This window comes from Grammomys surdaster, unplaced genomic scaffold, assembly GCF_004785775.1.
Source record: "Grammomys surdaster isolate TR1022 unplaced genomic scaffold, NIH_TR_1.0 174, whole genome shotgun sequence".
Taxonomy (NCBI): Eukaryota; Metazoa; Chordata; class Mammalia; order Rodentia; family Muridae; genus Grammomys; species Grammomys surdaster.
The window spans coordinates 17306214-17321537 of NW_021604622.1; the positions used below are offsets into that span (position 1 = coordinate 17306214).

General features: G+C 36.5%; 1 protein-coding gene across 3 annotated transcripts in view; it reads left to right on the forward strand.

Moving 5' to 3' along the window:
* Nucleotides 1-15324, forward strand: part of Cdh18 (cadherin 18) — a 393131-nt gene that overhangs the window by 338132 nt on the left and 39675 nt on the right. For all 3 annotated transcript variants that reach the window (XM_028767586.1, XM_028767587.1, XM_028767588.1), the window contains one exon: nt 351-487. In XM_028767586.1, coding sequence (XP_028623419.1) covers nt 351-487 — 137 coding nt within the window. The remainder of the gene's footprint in view (nt 1-350; nt 488-15324) is intronic.

The following is a 15324-nucleotide window of genomic DNA, read 5'->3' on the forward strand; positions in this document are numbered from 1 at the left end:
AAGAGAAGAGAAGAGAAGAGAAGAGAAGAGAAGAGAAGAGAAGAGAAAGTGATCCTGGGTTAACTCCAAGAGCGTGATATTCTCTTAACTGCTGTTTCTTTTGTCTCACAACCCAAAAATTCACAGAATTTGTTACTTTTTTTTTCTGCAGTGTTTTTAAAATGTGTTTCAACTATTAAAGAACTGTTATAGGTTTGATAAAATTTAATTGTTAAAGACTTTTGAGTCAAATATAGACACTAATGTATAGTTAGATTTTAATTCACTTGATTTAATAATTCCCTTTATTGTGTTATATAGTTCTTAGTGAACATCACTTACAAAGAAGACTTCTGTTTTGTTACTTTCAGGTATTTCATCAACCACAGTACTGAAGAGGAGAGATTTTTCAATATTGATGCAAATACTGGAACCATTAAGACGTCAAAAATACTGGATAGAGAAGAAACACCATGGTACAATATCACAGTGGCTGCTTCAGAAATCGGTAAACTGCTTTATGTGTCCCAGCAGAGAATGTTACTGTGCCTAAAGTCATATGCCAAGACTTATGTCCTTCAAGGTACTCTGAAATTGTATTTTGTCAGAATCTCGCAGAATGCATAGTTAAAATTATTCAATATCTGATTTCAGTGAGTAAGTTTTAGAGTCATTCATTCCTTTTCATCCCAGCATGAAGTTAGAAAATTGGCTTTATGGAATAATTAGTCATCATCTTTAAGTCAAGAGTGCTTGACTTACCTCTTAATTTTACTACTTTTCTGTTTCATGCACTTATACTTCACTTATACCATCAAGTCTTTTTAATAAGGGTACTTATTAACTGACAGTTCAGCCCTGAGACATCACTATAATACCCTTGCTTGAATTAGCTCTTATAGAATATAGGTGAAAGAGTTACTTGGAAAATATTAACAGTGTATCTAACCTCTTTTTAAGCAAATCTTATAATGTGAAGCTGAAAACCTGTATATCAATTGAGGACACTACATAAAGACCTATCTTTAATTAAAAAATATATTTGCATTCAAAAAGGAAAATATGACTGTCAATAAAATTAAAATAGAACTTATTAAAGGATTTATTTTCTTGATAATGGTATCTAAATGTGTTAAGAAATGAACAGTTACTATTTAGCCTCAGTTTAAAACTGGAAGTAAAAATGGCTTAAGTCTTTATGAAATATTTCAACACACCTCTGACCAAAATATAAATCTAGACAGGGGTGTTTAATAGTGAAAAATATTCCTATCTCAACTAAAATCATGCTCTTTCCTGAGTATTTTCTTTCTTTTAACAGGAATTAAAAAATGTTTTAAAAGATGCATTTAGATATGATTGGTATGGTAGATGTCTGTCATTTTAATTTTTTTCATTTATTTACTCACTTTACATCATATTCATAGGCCCTTCCCTCTTCTCTTCAGAGTCACACCTTTACAAATTCCTACACTTCTTCCCCTTCTTCTCAGAGAAGGTGACCCTCCCTTGGGTTCCACTCCACCCTGGGATGGCTAGTACCATCTAGGAGTAGACACATCCTCTCCCTCTGAGTATCAGCCAAGTAGTCCAGGTAGGTCGAAGGGTACCTAAAGGGAGGAAACAGACCTGGACTGCCCCTGCTCCACTTTTTAGGGACCCACATGAAGGTCACACTGCACATTTGCTCTAAGTGTGTTACAGGGTTTAGATCAAGGCCCTATATGAATAGCAAATAGGGTCACCCACATATCCTCCCCTGTCCCAGGCCTCTAGCAAGTTTCAGGAGATGACCCCTGCCAAATTTCACTTTTAATCCCATCCCTCAACTACCCTCTTTCTCCTCACACCTGATCCACATCCCCATTATCACCTCTCACCCCTTCCAATACTAAGATTCCCTTTCTACATCCACCTTCAATGACTATTTAGTGTCCCCTTCTGCGTGAGATTCAAGCATCCTTCCTTAGGATATTCTATTACTCAGTTTCTTTGGATCTGTGAACTGTAGCATGGTTATCCCGTACTTTATGGCTAATGTTTAGTTTTAAGTGAGTCCATACAATACATGTCTTTCTTGCTCTTGGCTACTTCACTCAAGATGATACTGTCAAGGTCCATCTCTTTGCCTACAGAATTCATGGTGTCCTTGTTTTAAATAGTGGAGTAGTATCTCATTGTGTAGAACCACATTTCCTTTATCCGTTCTTCAGTTGAGGGACATCTAGGTTGTTTTCAGCTTCTGGCTACTATGAATAAAGTTGTTGTAAGCATAGTTTTTTTTTTTTTTTTAAAGTGTCTCTGTATATAGTGGGACATCTTTTGGATATATACCATAGATTGATGTGACTAGTTCTTAAGATATTCCTAGTTTTCTGAGAAACCACCAAATTGGTTTCCAAAGTGGTTCTACAACTTATTACTTCCATCAGCAATTGGAGAATGTTCCCCTTACTCTACATTCTTGCCAGCATGTGATGCCACTTGAGTTTTTGGTCTTAGTCATTCTGATGAGTGTGTCGATTTTCAAAGTATATAATTCAGTTGTTCCTCCATTATTACAATGAATGCTGAAACATTTTTATTTTCCTGCAAAGTAAGGGAAGCCACAGATACATCCCTGTGGTTCTAGAATGGATTCTTATTAACTGTTCCTCCAGAACAATTGTAGACAAGCAATGGTTGATTCATCATGTGTGGGACTGCATAAGGGTATTCTGGTTCATTGCTGGTCAGTTGCCTAAAACCCTGAAACTCTGCATGAGAACTGACAGGAGTTCAACGTGCCCCAAGAATCCAGGGTCCTGAAAAGCAGTCCAGTCTCCATAGAATTACAGTGTTCAGTCAAGTAGGCCAGACTATAGGCCTCAGGCCCTAGGGATTTACATACTAATGAAAGCCAGAGGGCCCCTCCCAAAGTGCACAGTTAGAGGGTGTGACTAGAGGCCTGAGGCCCTAGGGATTTACATATTAATGAAGGTCAGAGGGTAGAGCAAATTAAGCATGCCTCCCCAGATCTTCCCCATATCCTCCCCCAATCCTCCCCCTTTCTTCCTCCCTATATAATTCGGGACTGCCCTGAGTTTTACCGGGGGTACACCTAGATCCATCTACCACCTACCATGACGATAAACCTTTCTGGAAATCATGTAGCCTGAGTCATCAGGACTCCATAGCTTCTCATGCCCAAATACAGATTCCCATGTTGAGTGTCTAGCACATTTCATTTAATTCTCCTTACTGCTAGGTTTCAGTGTTGTTTTACTTTTATGTTGTCATTTTCTTTTTTTTTTTTTTTTTTTTTGAACATGAAATGGTTTTTTATAGCATGTTTTACAAGGGGAGGGGGTAAGAGGGTCCAGGTGGTGGAAAAGTACAAAATCTTCTTGGCCTGTGCCTTGAAACATGTCATGGTCTATATGGTACACTGCCTTGAATTATGATCTACCTGCAGTTCTTCAGAAGATATGGTACACTGCTTGAGTTATGGTCTCCCTGCTATTCTTAAGAAGACGTGGTACTCTGCTTTGAGTCTATCTGCAGTTGCTAAGCAGGATCTTGCAGTTGCCAAGCTTCAGAGGACATTGTGCAGGTGGGGAAAGGTAGGGGGTAAGGGTAAGGGCGAGGGTCCTGGCTTCTGGCACCTCCCCCTTCTCTGTTTAGTTAGAGAAGGCATCTTATGTTCAATGTGAGTTTTGAATTTGGATGTCTAATTATGGGGGGTCTTAGACAAGTTCACAACCCCAAAACACTGATGTGAGACGAGTCACATCGATGGTCGAAGGCTTTAGGCTGTCGACGATGGGCAACGTCAAGGGACTCTGATGTGGGTGAAAGGAGGGTGAGAGCCCTGTCTTAGGCCATGTAGGCTGCACCCACTCCCAGCACCACGCACTTCTTTTCAGCTGCATTGGGTGGGCCCCTGGAAAGTGGACCTACAATAATCCCGTCATTGGGCTAACTCACAGCCATCCTAGTCTCTTGTAAATGTTCAAGTTACCAACCATTTGTCAGTTTGGGGTGTAATATTGTCATAAAGGAAGGCTCCCCAATGTTAGCGGCCATATCAAGGGTGGCCTTGGTTTAGGAAAAAGCCAATTTTTGTTGTGGTGATCAAGAGGCCAAGCTCTCTAGCGAGAGAAATGAGGGCAAAGCCAGGCATACCAGGAACCCTTCTGGAGGGCGTGGAATTTTCATTTGCAAAAAAATTCTGGGGTAAGAGTGTTTCTACTGCACTTCTTTCAGTATATTCTTCAGTGTAGATGTGTTGTTTTATGTGGTTACTCCATGCCTTATCACTTCAGTAACCAACTCTTTTCCTATAACGCTGAACAACTTTTAGATTCCTGCATACGACATCCCAAATTCTGCGTACTGCAGTTGGCAGCCCTGCTTACCCTCTGCTAAGGGTGTGAAGCTATATCCTTGTTTCTTGTACTGTATCTTTGCTATAATTCCATGAATATCCCTGACAACCTTTGTTTACCCTGTCCATATTATTTATATTGTTTTTCAAAAATCATAATTTTGACCAATTCTTTAAGAATTTCACACTGGCATGAAATTTATTTGGATTACAAGCCCTCCATTTCTCCAATTCCTCTCTAATCCATAGCTGCTCTCTCTTGTTTCCTTCCAACTTCATGTACTCTTTCTTTCTCATAACCTGAGAAATCCATTTTGTGTCACCCACATACTCACAAATAGGAGGCCATTGACTAGAGGATGATCAACCGACCATGGAAGCCATTCACTAGATCATGGTCAACCCACCTTAACCAAGTCGTTGACTCTCCACAGTCCTTTAGTAGTGGACACAGGAGCACCATGAACTCCTTTGCATCCATGCTGAAATGTTGCCTGCTTGTACTTGTGCTGGCAGTCACTACTGTGAGTTCATAAACACTTGGTCCTGTCATTTCCAGGAGACACTATTACAGTGATTTCTTCAAAACCTCTAACTTTTATAATGCTTCTGCCTCTGTGTTTCTTGAAATTATATTTTCATCATAATATTGGTAATCAGATGTCCACTAGATCCTTTTAATTGCTATTATAAAGAACACATGAATGGATTCATTTCATATCATTCTGGATAATTTTTATTTTATTAATATTTAGGATAAATGTGTAATTTTGCATCCTTTTGGTAAATTATTTAAGTAAGCAATGAATAATATTTAAAACTCAGGTGATAAACTTGAATTAATATGTTAAATCTATGAAGGAATGTTGAAAAGATTAAGTAAGTCTTTCAGAAGAAAGAACCAGTTTTGGAATTTAGGAAGCAACAATTATTTACTTCTGAATCATCACTTTATTCCCCAAAATATTTGCATTTAGGGGAAACCACCTTATAAATGGACAGAGGCATGCATGTTAAAAAAAATGCATTATTTGTAGTCATTACTACAGAAAAGTCCTATTTTTTATAGGTAAATCTTAATTATTTATTTGACTTTTTTTTCATTTGCTATTTCTTCTTGTGGGAAAAGAGTTAATGCATATCTACTAAGTAAAACATTATAGTAAATTGTAATTTTCTGCATTTTATAGTCGGTAATAAAAAAGCCTTAGAGACCCATTCAATGAGCATTACTGAAATATAATTTAATCCTAACCATAAACAGGTGTACAGAAAGAATAAGCAGTAGTTAAGATTTTATAACTATGTTGGGAGATTACTATCTGAGAAGCACACAGGCTGCTACCTACTGCCAAGCCTAACTGTTCCGTAGTATTGGCAAAATACCTCCCATAATTGCAAGCCTTAATTTCAACATTAGCCACATGGGCACATGGGCAAAACACGTTCTCCTTAGGAATGCAGTTGCTATTTTTCTAGATTATTTTAAAAACTCTTCTTAATATAATCTTTTCTAGAGTAGATTGTCCTGTAGAATTGCTTTTGCTGGTTAATATTTAAAGCACTTTATTTTTTTTTCTACTGTGGGGATTATACAACTAAGAGAAGAGCCCTCTAGGGGCAGAAAAGACAATTTAGATGAGAAAGCACTTGGGCATGGGGTGCATAGGACATATGTCATCCTATGCAACCCAAATCTGAGAACAGAAACTGAGGCCGGCCTAGGCTATGGCCTAGGCTAGAGGCTCCCAAGGGAATAAGAACACTGTGCTTTCCCTCCACCAAACACACAATGCTATATTTGCAATGTTATAGTCTGACAATGAAGAATTCAATCAAGAAACCTGTGTACATTCAGTAAAGAGCTGAAGTCAATCATAGAGACATTGACTAAATAGATTGTCAATAGGATTTGATTCTTCTATCCTTTTGTCCTCATTCAGTTTCATGATGCCTCAGTCAAATAAAGACATAATAAAAGCAACAACAATGTGCCTGGACTATGATATTATTGTCGGCTGTGACCAAAAGGAACTGTTGTATGGGGGTGGCGGGGCTCTGTGACTACCATAGCCAGCAGAATAATGATCCACAGAAGTGAAGATGGTAGTTCAGTTAAACATTACTAAATATCCTGTGTTGATTCAAACTTAGAAAGTCTGACCATAAGTTCTTTATTTTGGGTATATGTTAGTGTGGCACAATTTGATTTAAAAAAAATCAATTTTTTTTCTGGTGTTAATTAACTCAATCTTGTTTAAGCAATAAAACTTAAGTCTTTACTACATCTACTCTCTAAAGTGCATGGAACATATTTCATAAAGGTAGATTCTATAGAGTGACTGCAAAAGACAAGCTCGTGGTAAGGGTCTGGATATGTAAGGGGCGCCAGTGTGATCTCAGGCACACAGATAGCACAAAGGTAACAATGGCATAAACTATGCCAAATCTCAGCCTTATAGGTAGAAAACAAGTTGTAGAACACTCTCCCTGGAAGGCCATTTCTGTGTGTTTAACATTCCTATTTCCCTTCATGCTTATCTGTTAGCACAAGGACCACCATACTTTCCACATAATTTGGACATCTCGCTCTTCCATGCAATCCTTTACTTGATATGCTATCTTATTGAATACTTCAGTGAAACATGGACAACAGATATTACCATCACAGACACAGAACACTGAAGCATAACAAAATATATATTTGAACTGACAGTACATCTTTGCTTACTTCTGTGCATTAGATAATCCAATGACTTTTAAGAGCAAGCATTTGTCAGGTAGTTTATTTTACTGAGGTTGATTTAAATTGTGCGAATTGCCTTTATTGCAATTGTGGGATAATATCATTTTTATTTTTGTAAAGAGGGTACTACAGTAAGCTAAATACAAAAAGTTCCCTGTAAGACTAAAACGAAAAACTTTATTGTATCATCTATCACAGATGTTGGTGAGTTACTACTTTGTAAAATACTATCTGTGGAAAATATGCACTGTTGAGAAATTGAAGCAAAAGTCTCTGAATATAATCTACATATGATCTCTGGAAGGAATTAGGAAGGAAGGGAAAGAAAGAGAGGAGAGAGAGAGAGAGAGAGAGAGAGAGAGAGAGAGAGAGAGAGAGAGAGAGAGCACTGGGAGAGTCTGATTTATCATAAGACATTATTGACTCAACACTTTGCAGCACTTTATACCTCTAAAATGCAGTTAGATCATAAAGACAGGCTGGCAGACAAGCTGACTTGGAATAAGCAGAAGCTCCTACTTCAGGGTGATTGCTATCAGGAAGGGACTTCTTTGTTCTTTGAGAGTCATTCTTTCTGCTGTGTTCAGGTCTTTATGAATGATGCTCAAGTTCAGCATGAAGGAAAATCAGCTTTGTTTGGTCTGTCAACTTAAATGCTAATCTCAACTAAAAGATTTCCATAGACACTTACAGAATTAAATGTGACCGGACACCTTAGGATTCCATGATCAAATGGAGGAGACACATAAAATTCTCTTCTGTGTGACATAAGCTTTTACACTCATACTGTTTGTATTTTGCAATTTCTGAATCTCAGTCAAGACTACTTATGTCTTTTTTGATTGTGTTCTTTGATAATTATATATACATATTCTGATTTCTCTCCCCCACACCTTCATTTATTTCCTGTTCATCCCTAAAAGGCTTACCCTTACCCTTATGTAATATCAATCCTTTGTTCCTGATTCAGAATTTTGGTTTGGTTTTAGGACCCACTTAGTTTACCCAAGACCATCTGAGCAGTGGAATGAAAATATTCACTAGCAGGATGAAGTCATCTGTGTGTACATGAATCAAGGCAGTGAGTCCCCTTTCTCTGCACCTATCAACAGCTAATAGTTTGGCATTATAGCATCGTTACCTCGTCTCTCTATGCCTGACCATAGGGTCTATTTCTATGCAAACACATTGATATCATCTACTTCTGCTCTGTGATCCTGATTGGAATAGCTATGTCTCACCAAGGAAATGGTACTTCAAAACCCATCTTCAGATATTGTGGGTCCTATGTATTCTGCATTTAAATAACCTTGTAAGTGAGTTACTTTATCACTCACTACACCAATATAGTGGGATTCTGTTGTCTACAATTTTATTCCCGTATCTGTGAATTTCAAATTCTGGTGTTATTTGATTTAATTTAATTTAATTTAAATCCCAAATGCTGCACCTCTTCCAGTCACCCCTCTGAGAGTCTCTTCCTCAATTTATCCTCTTCTTCTCCTCTCAGAGAATGAGACTCAACTAGATACTCCCACATCAAGTTGCTGCAGAATTAGGCACATACTCTACCAGTGAGTCCAGACCAGGTAACCCTGTTGGGGATTGGATACCACAGTCAGACTTTAGGGTAGAGCTTCCACTCCCATTGTTGGCAGACCCACATGGAGAGTGAGCTTCAGATCTGCTACATTTGTGCCTAGGTCCTATAGACAGCGTAAGCTCTGGTTGGTGACTCAAAGTCTGAAAGCCTCCTAGGGTCCAGGTTAGTTGACTTTGTTGGTCTTCCTGTGGGATTCCCTTCCCCTTCAGGGGCTTTCATCTTTCCCCCAACTCTTCGATAAGGGTTCCAGACACCAGTCCAATGTTTGACTCTGGGTATTGGCATCTGTCTGAGTGAGATTCTGGGTTTAGTCTTTCAGAGGACAATTATGCTAGGCTCCTGTCTGCAAGTATAACAGATTATCATTAATAGTGTTTGGGGACTAGTGCTTACACATGTGATATATTTCAAGTTGGATCTTGGTTGTTGCTTTTTTTTTTTTTTTTTTAAGACAGGACAAGTTTTTGGTTGTAAGATTTGAGGGTAGGTTCCTGTCTTTATCCCTCCACAGGTAGTCCTACCTGGCTACAATAGGTAACATTTTTGTGTTTCATACTCCTACTGTTAGGCATCTCTGCTAAGGTCACCTGCATTGACTCCTGGGGGCCTCCATAATGCAAAGTCTCTGTGATTTCCTAGAAATTCCCCAAACATCTCCATACAGCTACAGATTTCCCTTCATTCTCTCTGCCTTTCCCTATACCTGATCCTGTCCCCCATTACTCTTACTGTTCCCTCTTGCAAACAGGTCCATCCCTCCCTCTCCCTCCCATGACTATTTTGTTCCACCTTCTAAGTGAGATTCAAGCACCCTTGCTTGGGCCTTCTTTCTTGTGTAACTCATCCTTCTTTGGGTCTGTTGGGTGTATCATGTAACATGGTGGCATAGCTTGATGGGGACAGAGTGAAATGGGCCATTTGGACCCACCTGGTGTGGGCTCCAGAGTGAGCTCCACAATTGTCAATGGCTGCTTTGTGTGCAAGGCTTGTTTTGTAATAATATACATATTTGCTGGAACCAGTGCTAGCAGTGGAGGGCTCCTTCCTTCTAAGGAATGTCCTCCCTGTTAATGACTTCAAGATGATTAGAAACAACATGATCAGAAGTCAAGAGTGTGGGTATATCTCAGTAAAATGGTAAACACTGTGATCTCCAGGACAGCCCTTAGGGCTATGGGCAAGATCTCTAAATACATGAGTTTGAAAATACATAATTTCTCAATTATGCAAAAATAAGGATGGAAAAATGAATCTAAAGGAATAAACATAGCTGTGCTGTGAGCCAACTTGCTAGAAAATTACTAAGGAAGGAGATAAAGAGAGTAGTGATCCAGGAGATCTACCTAGCTAAGTTTTGTTAATGCATACAAAAAGAGATGAATCTAAGAGTTCAGGGCCAGCCTCTGACAGAGCAAAATTAGACCCAGATATGGTGGAAATGCCTATACTTGCCCAGTTCTGGGAAACAGAAATTTAGGCCTAGTCTCCTGAACTGACAGTTTGAAGCCTGTCCTGGAGTTAGCCTGTCTCAGTCCTCTCAAGAATAACAAGCAACCAGGACATGGGCAGAGAGATCTCTTAAAATAACAAGCAAGTAGATTATAGACAGAGAGCTCTATGGAGAGAAAGCAGAGCATAGAGAGAAGGTAACTGTAAAAGCTGTATCAAGAAGAATACAGCTTGGATCCACTATTTGACTTTGAGTCATTCTTTTCCCTGCTCCCAGACACCCCTTTCTCAGAACCCCTCTACAAGCCAAGGCTGGTGGTCCTTGACAATCATGGTTATTTTCTATGGCTAATTTCTATTTATCAGAGAGTACATACTATGTATGTCCTTTTTGGTCTGAGTTACCTCATTCAGGAGGATATATTCTAGATCCATTCACTTGTTTACAAAATTGATGACGTCCTCATTTTCAATAGCTTCTGTATCCATTATTTGGTTAAGGGACATCTGGGTTGTTTCCAGTTTCTGGCTATTACAAATAAAACTGCTATGAACTTAGTGGAGCACATGTCCTTAGGTATGGTGAAGCATTTTTTGGGTATATGCCCTGGAACAGCAGTATAACTGGGTATTTTTGAAATATATACACTATGGGTTTATTCATAGCTTCCAGTTATGCTATGCTTTTATAATTGTTACTATTTTCATTTTTAGTTGTCTATTGTGCTTTACAATTATTTATCTCTAGAACTGTTCAAATGTAATAATTGCTAGAAAAATTTTCAAAACTTATTAGAAAAATGTACAGTTTCTTCCTCTCTAGACTAATATTCTATAGGCAGATGATATCACATTACATTTGGCCAAGTGTTATTGTTCCTACTATATTGTTACCATTTCACACATAAGAAACTTCTAATCTAATTTAGCTGAATAGCTTACTTCAAAATAGTTATTAAAATTATTGACATAATTATTTTGATTAGTATAATTTTGTTAAATATAGGAATGGTTTCTCTTCCTATCTTTTCTCCACTACAAAATGTGTGGCCCACAAGATAATCTCTCCCTGTCCCTGATTCCTCTCTCTTTCTTTTTCTTTTTTTCCCTTTCCTTCTTGCTTCCTCTTTCCCTAGTAAAAGCCATTTTTATACATTCTCTATTTACTGACTCTTTTCTTCTCATGCAAATATATTTAAAGACCAAAGCCACAAGTTTTAAATTTAATTCAACTGCTTGACTAGTAACTTCAGGTGATACAAATTAAATTTAGGAGTCATGAATGTAGTCCCAATTGCCGTTAATCTGAAATTATTTTTTAAGCAGGTGCATATAATAATTCAAAAATCTATTAGCAGAGAATGAGTGGTTTCAAGTTCCCAGAGCTTCTACATATCATTTGGTTACTGTCACTATGATATTTTGATATATGTCATCTGTCTTCCATAAATGTGTTCATATTATCAATTTTACTTAGCGCACACACAGAGATCCTGATTGGCACAGTTTCTTCCCTTGGCACACAAAGGGAATATCAGCAATGAAATTGGTATTGCTTTCACCAATAGTCAAGAAAAATAAAACGCTTACCTGGAAATCTGTGCATGCATATATATGTCAGTGTTTATGCTGAGGAGTGACAGGCAAAATTTATACTCCAAATAAGAACTTAAAATACCTGTTAGGAATATTATTCACACATCTTGTTAGATGACTAAAACAAGATTGGTTTTAGTGAGTGATTGAGATTCCAGGTAGTCCAGGATGTAAGTGGCTGTATGCATTTTGGCTGCCTTTTTATTCAGTTGAGGACTTTAGGCCACAGGAATGTACCACATGACACTCAGGGCTATATCTTTCTGTCTTCCTGCTCAGTTGAATCTCTGTAGGAATGCTCTCTGCCATACATACATTGGTGTGTTCTTAGTAATCGAAATTCAATGAAGATGATGATAAAGACTGACTTACATGGAGGAAGGCATTTTGTAAAATATGACTTTGGGGTTGGAAGGGTTTGGAACATCTTGGAGATATTTAACAAAACTCCTTAGAATATTTTCAATGATTAAAAATGAATCCGATTTCAATATATTTAGGAGACATCTCTTAATTTAGAAAGCCTTCAGAGAAATAGGTTTCAAATTTTGTTTGACCTGGTCGATTTCCTCATTTTTTAATGTTTCTTCAGTTTGCGTCATTTTTATATTGTTTATTGCCTTGAATTCTGTTCCCTTATAATCAATAATCTGTACCAATTTCTTTGCTACATGCATTCACAGTAACATGAGTATCATTACAGCATCATTTCATGATGGAGAACATGCATCGTCATTCACATTCCAGAAAGACAAAGCACTTCTTGTTGTTGTAGGCAATCCTGCTGCTTTGAGATATTTACTAGTATAATTCATATTTGCTGCAGTTAACATCTTATTTAATATCTAGCATGCATCCATAATTGCAGGGACTCTTGTAGGGATGCTTGTAGATATTCATGTGGTGCTTAACATACTGACTACCAACAATCAAGAACCATATTTTCATCCATATTTATTGTCCAATTATAATATATATTAAATTTTACTTTTTACATTGATCTAATATGTTGATATAATTCATGGCTTATTGGTTGTGACATAGTGTAGAAGAAATTAAAACAAGTTTTCACATTGAAAACAAAATAAACATATTCACTCATTTTTCTTGAAGAGTTAATATTTTCACATTAATTAGTATATGCAACCAACTGCTAAAGGCAAACCTCAGCTTGAACAGGGCATATGAGGAAGGGGTGTCTGTGAGCAATGAAACAAAGGACTCAAAGTCAAATCATCGGTCCAAGCTGATGGTCTGTGTTCTGCTCCAGATTTCTTGCTAGACAGCTGTCTGTATATATCTCTTCTCTGTATTCTCTTCAAGATAACTTTCTGCTAGAAACAGCTCTGCTCAAAACAGCGCTTTGCTGGAAGTAGCTCTATCTTGCTAGAGAAAAGTTTCTAAAAGTTCTCTGGATAGCTCATAAGTGTTTTCACCAAGAAATTCCTCTATTTTCTAGAAAAAAAATTCTAAAAGCTTTATGGATAGCTCATGAATGTTTTCACCAAAGAATTCTTGTATTTTCCAAAAAAAAGTTCCAAAAGAGCAGTGTTTGCTCTGCAAAAAGTTCTCTCTGTGTAGTTGTTGGAAAAAATTCTGAAAGAGTACAGTTCACTCTCCATGAATATTCCGACTAAATCAGAAATTCTGTTAGAAAATTTTATTAATTAGCTATATTTGCTTTCCAGAGATCTCCTGACAGCAAAATTCAAAACAACAAAAACAACAACAATAATAATAGTAATAATAATAATGATAGCTGCTATAGGGCTGTAGCTCTCTGCTAGCTCATTGCATGGAGATCAAAAGTCCATTCTTTTATTTATTCATTTACTCCACATTACTTTTTCATCATTCACAAATCAGCATTCCAGGATCTTAGCCCTTTAGGAAAAGGACAGCAAGTACATTTTTTATAAACATTAAAAAATAATTCAGGGATCTACCTGCCTTTTAAAATTAGCTAGTTGGCATCCCGTCCTGCAATAACCATTTTGACCATGCCTGTACCTAAATTCATTCTGTCCCATGCTGACTTGAATCTGCCTTTTTTTGTTTGTTTGTTTGTTTGTCTGTCTTTTGGCCTATTGGCTCATAGTTTAGTTGCTTCTGTCTTTATAAGTACAAGAAGCTACTCACTTAATTTATATTTATTCCTTAATTTTGCATAGTTAAACAATTATATAATTTTGAACTCATGTTCTCAGGGTTCTTTCCTACAGCCTTAAAGGCTGTCCTGAAGATCACAGCATTCTACCGTTTTGCTGAGACATTAGATATACCTTTGCCTCTCAGACTCATGCTGTCTCTATTATTATGGAATGATTTACCTTGGCAGAGAGGACATTCATCAAAGGAAGAATATGAACATATGAGCATTATTATTCTAACAAGTCTTAAGCCATGGCAATCATCAATTCTTATGTCTCTGTTCCAGGCCTGGAACCATACTGTTCCTTACATGGCCAAGCAGGACTTTGCAACCAAAAATGGTGTTGGGGTTATTTTAAGCATTTTATGGTTTTAGTATTAGGAACATTGCTGATATAATAAGCTTTAAATATACTTCATGTATATTGTGGACCTTATTTCCAGTCATATGTCCCAGGACCTATATATAGAGCTTAATAAGTATTAGTGGAATTAGATTGTATTATCAAACAAAAACTATTCACTTAATTTTCAATAATTCTATGTTTATAAGAAATTTAAGTTCAAAAAAAATGAAATTTAAGTACATACCAATTTATATTCAATGTTATTCAGTTCTCTTAATTTAACTCATTTCATAAAATAAAAATACTCCAAAATATCTATTCACTTCCGAAGCGGCTTAATAACAATCCTATGTAACTTAAAAATTTAGGAAATAAAAGTTTATAGAAAATATTCTTTTATATCTGTGTGAGTCAAGGATTTCAGAAATTGTAAAGTTACAATTGTAAAGGGTATTTAATCACATAATTTTTTTATTTTTATTTACTGTATCCGACTTCATAAAAATTATATATCTATCTATTATCTATATCTACTTAGGTATCTATATCTTGCAATAATGTCTTTAAATTACCTTAATAAGACAGTCATACATAATAGTTGTTTACAGAAACTGGAATAATATTTTGTCAATATAAGTTTTGCTACTAGTCATTATGAAGTTTTGCAATTTGGAGAGGTTATATAACAAAGACATAATGAATTTTCTCATCTGCAAGAAAATATTGCTGTGAGGATCACTAAGGAATCTTAATATAATACTTTGTACATAGTAACATAATAAATATAAGTGCCTATTACTACCATAAGCTTACTTGGGAATCATGTTAAATTAATATTAATGAATGTTAGATAAACAATGACAATGCTATTATATATTGGAATAAATTACAATATTATATATAGAAGAAAAAATTTGAACTGAACTTTTTAGATCAATATATATACATATATTTATATGTACACACACATATATGTATATATATAATATAAATGTACATATATAACAAGGTTAAACTCAAATAGGGACATGATTTGACAACTGAAGCAGTTCACATGTAATATGTATTGTACACCTATTATTTTACC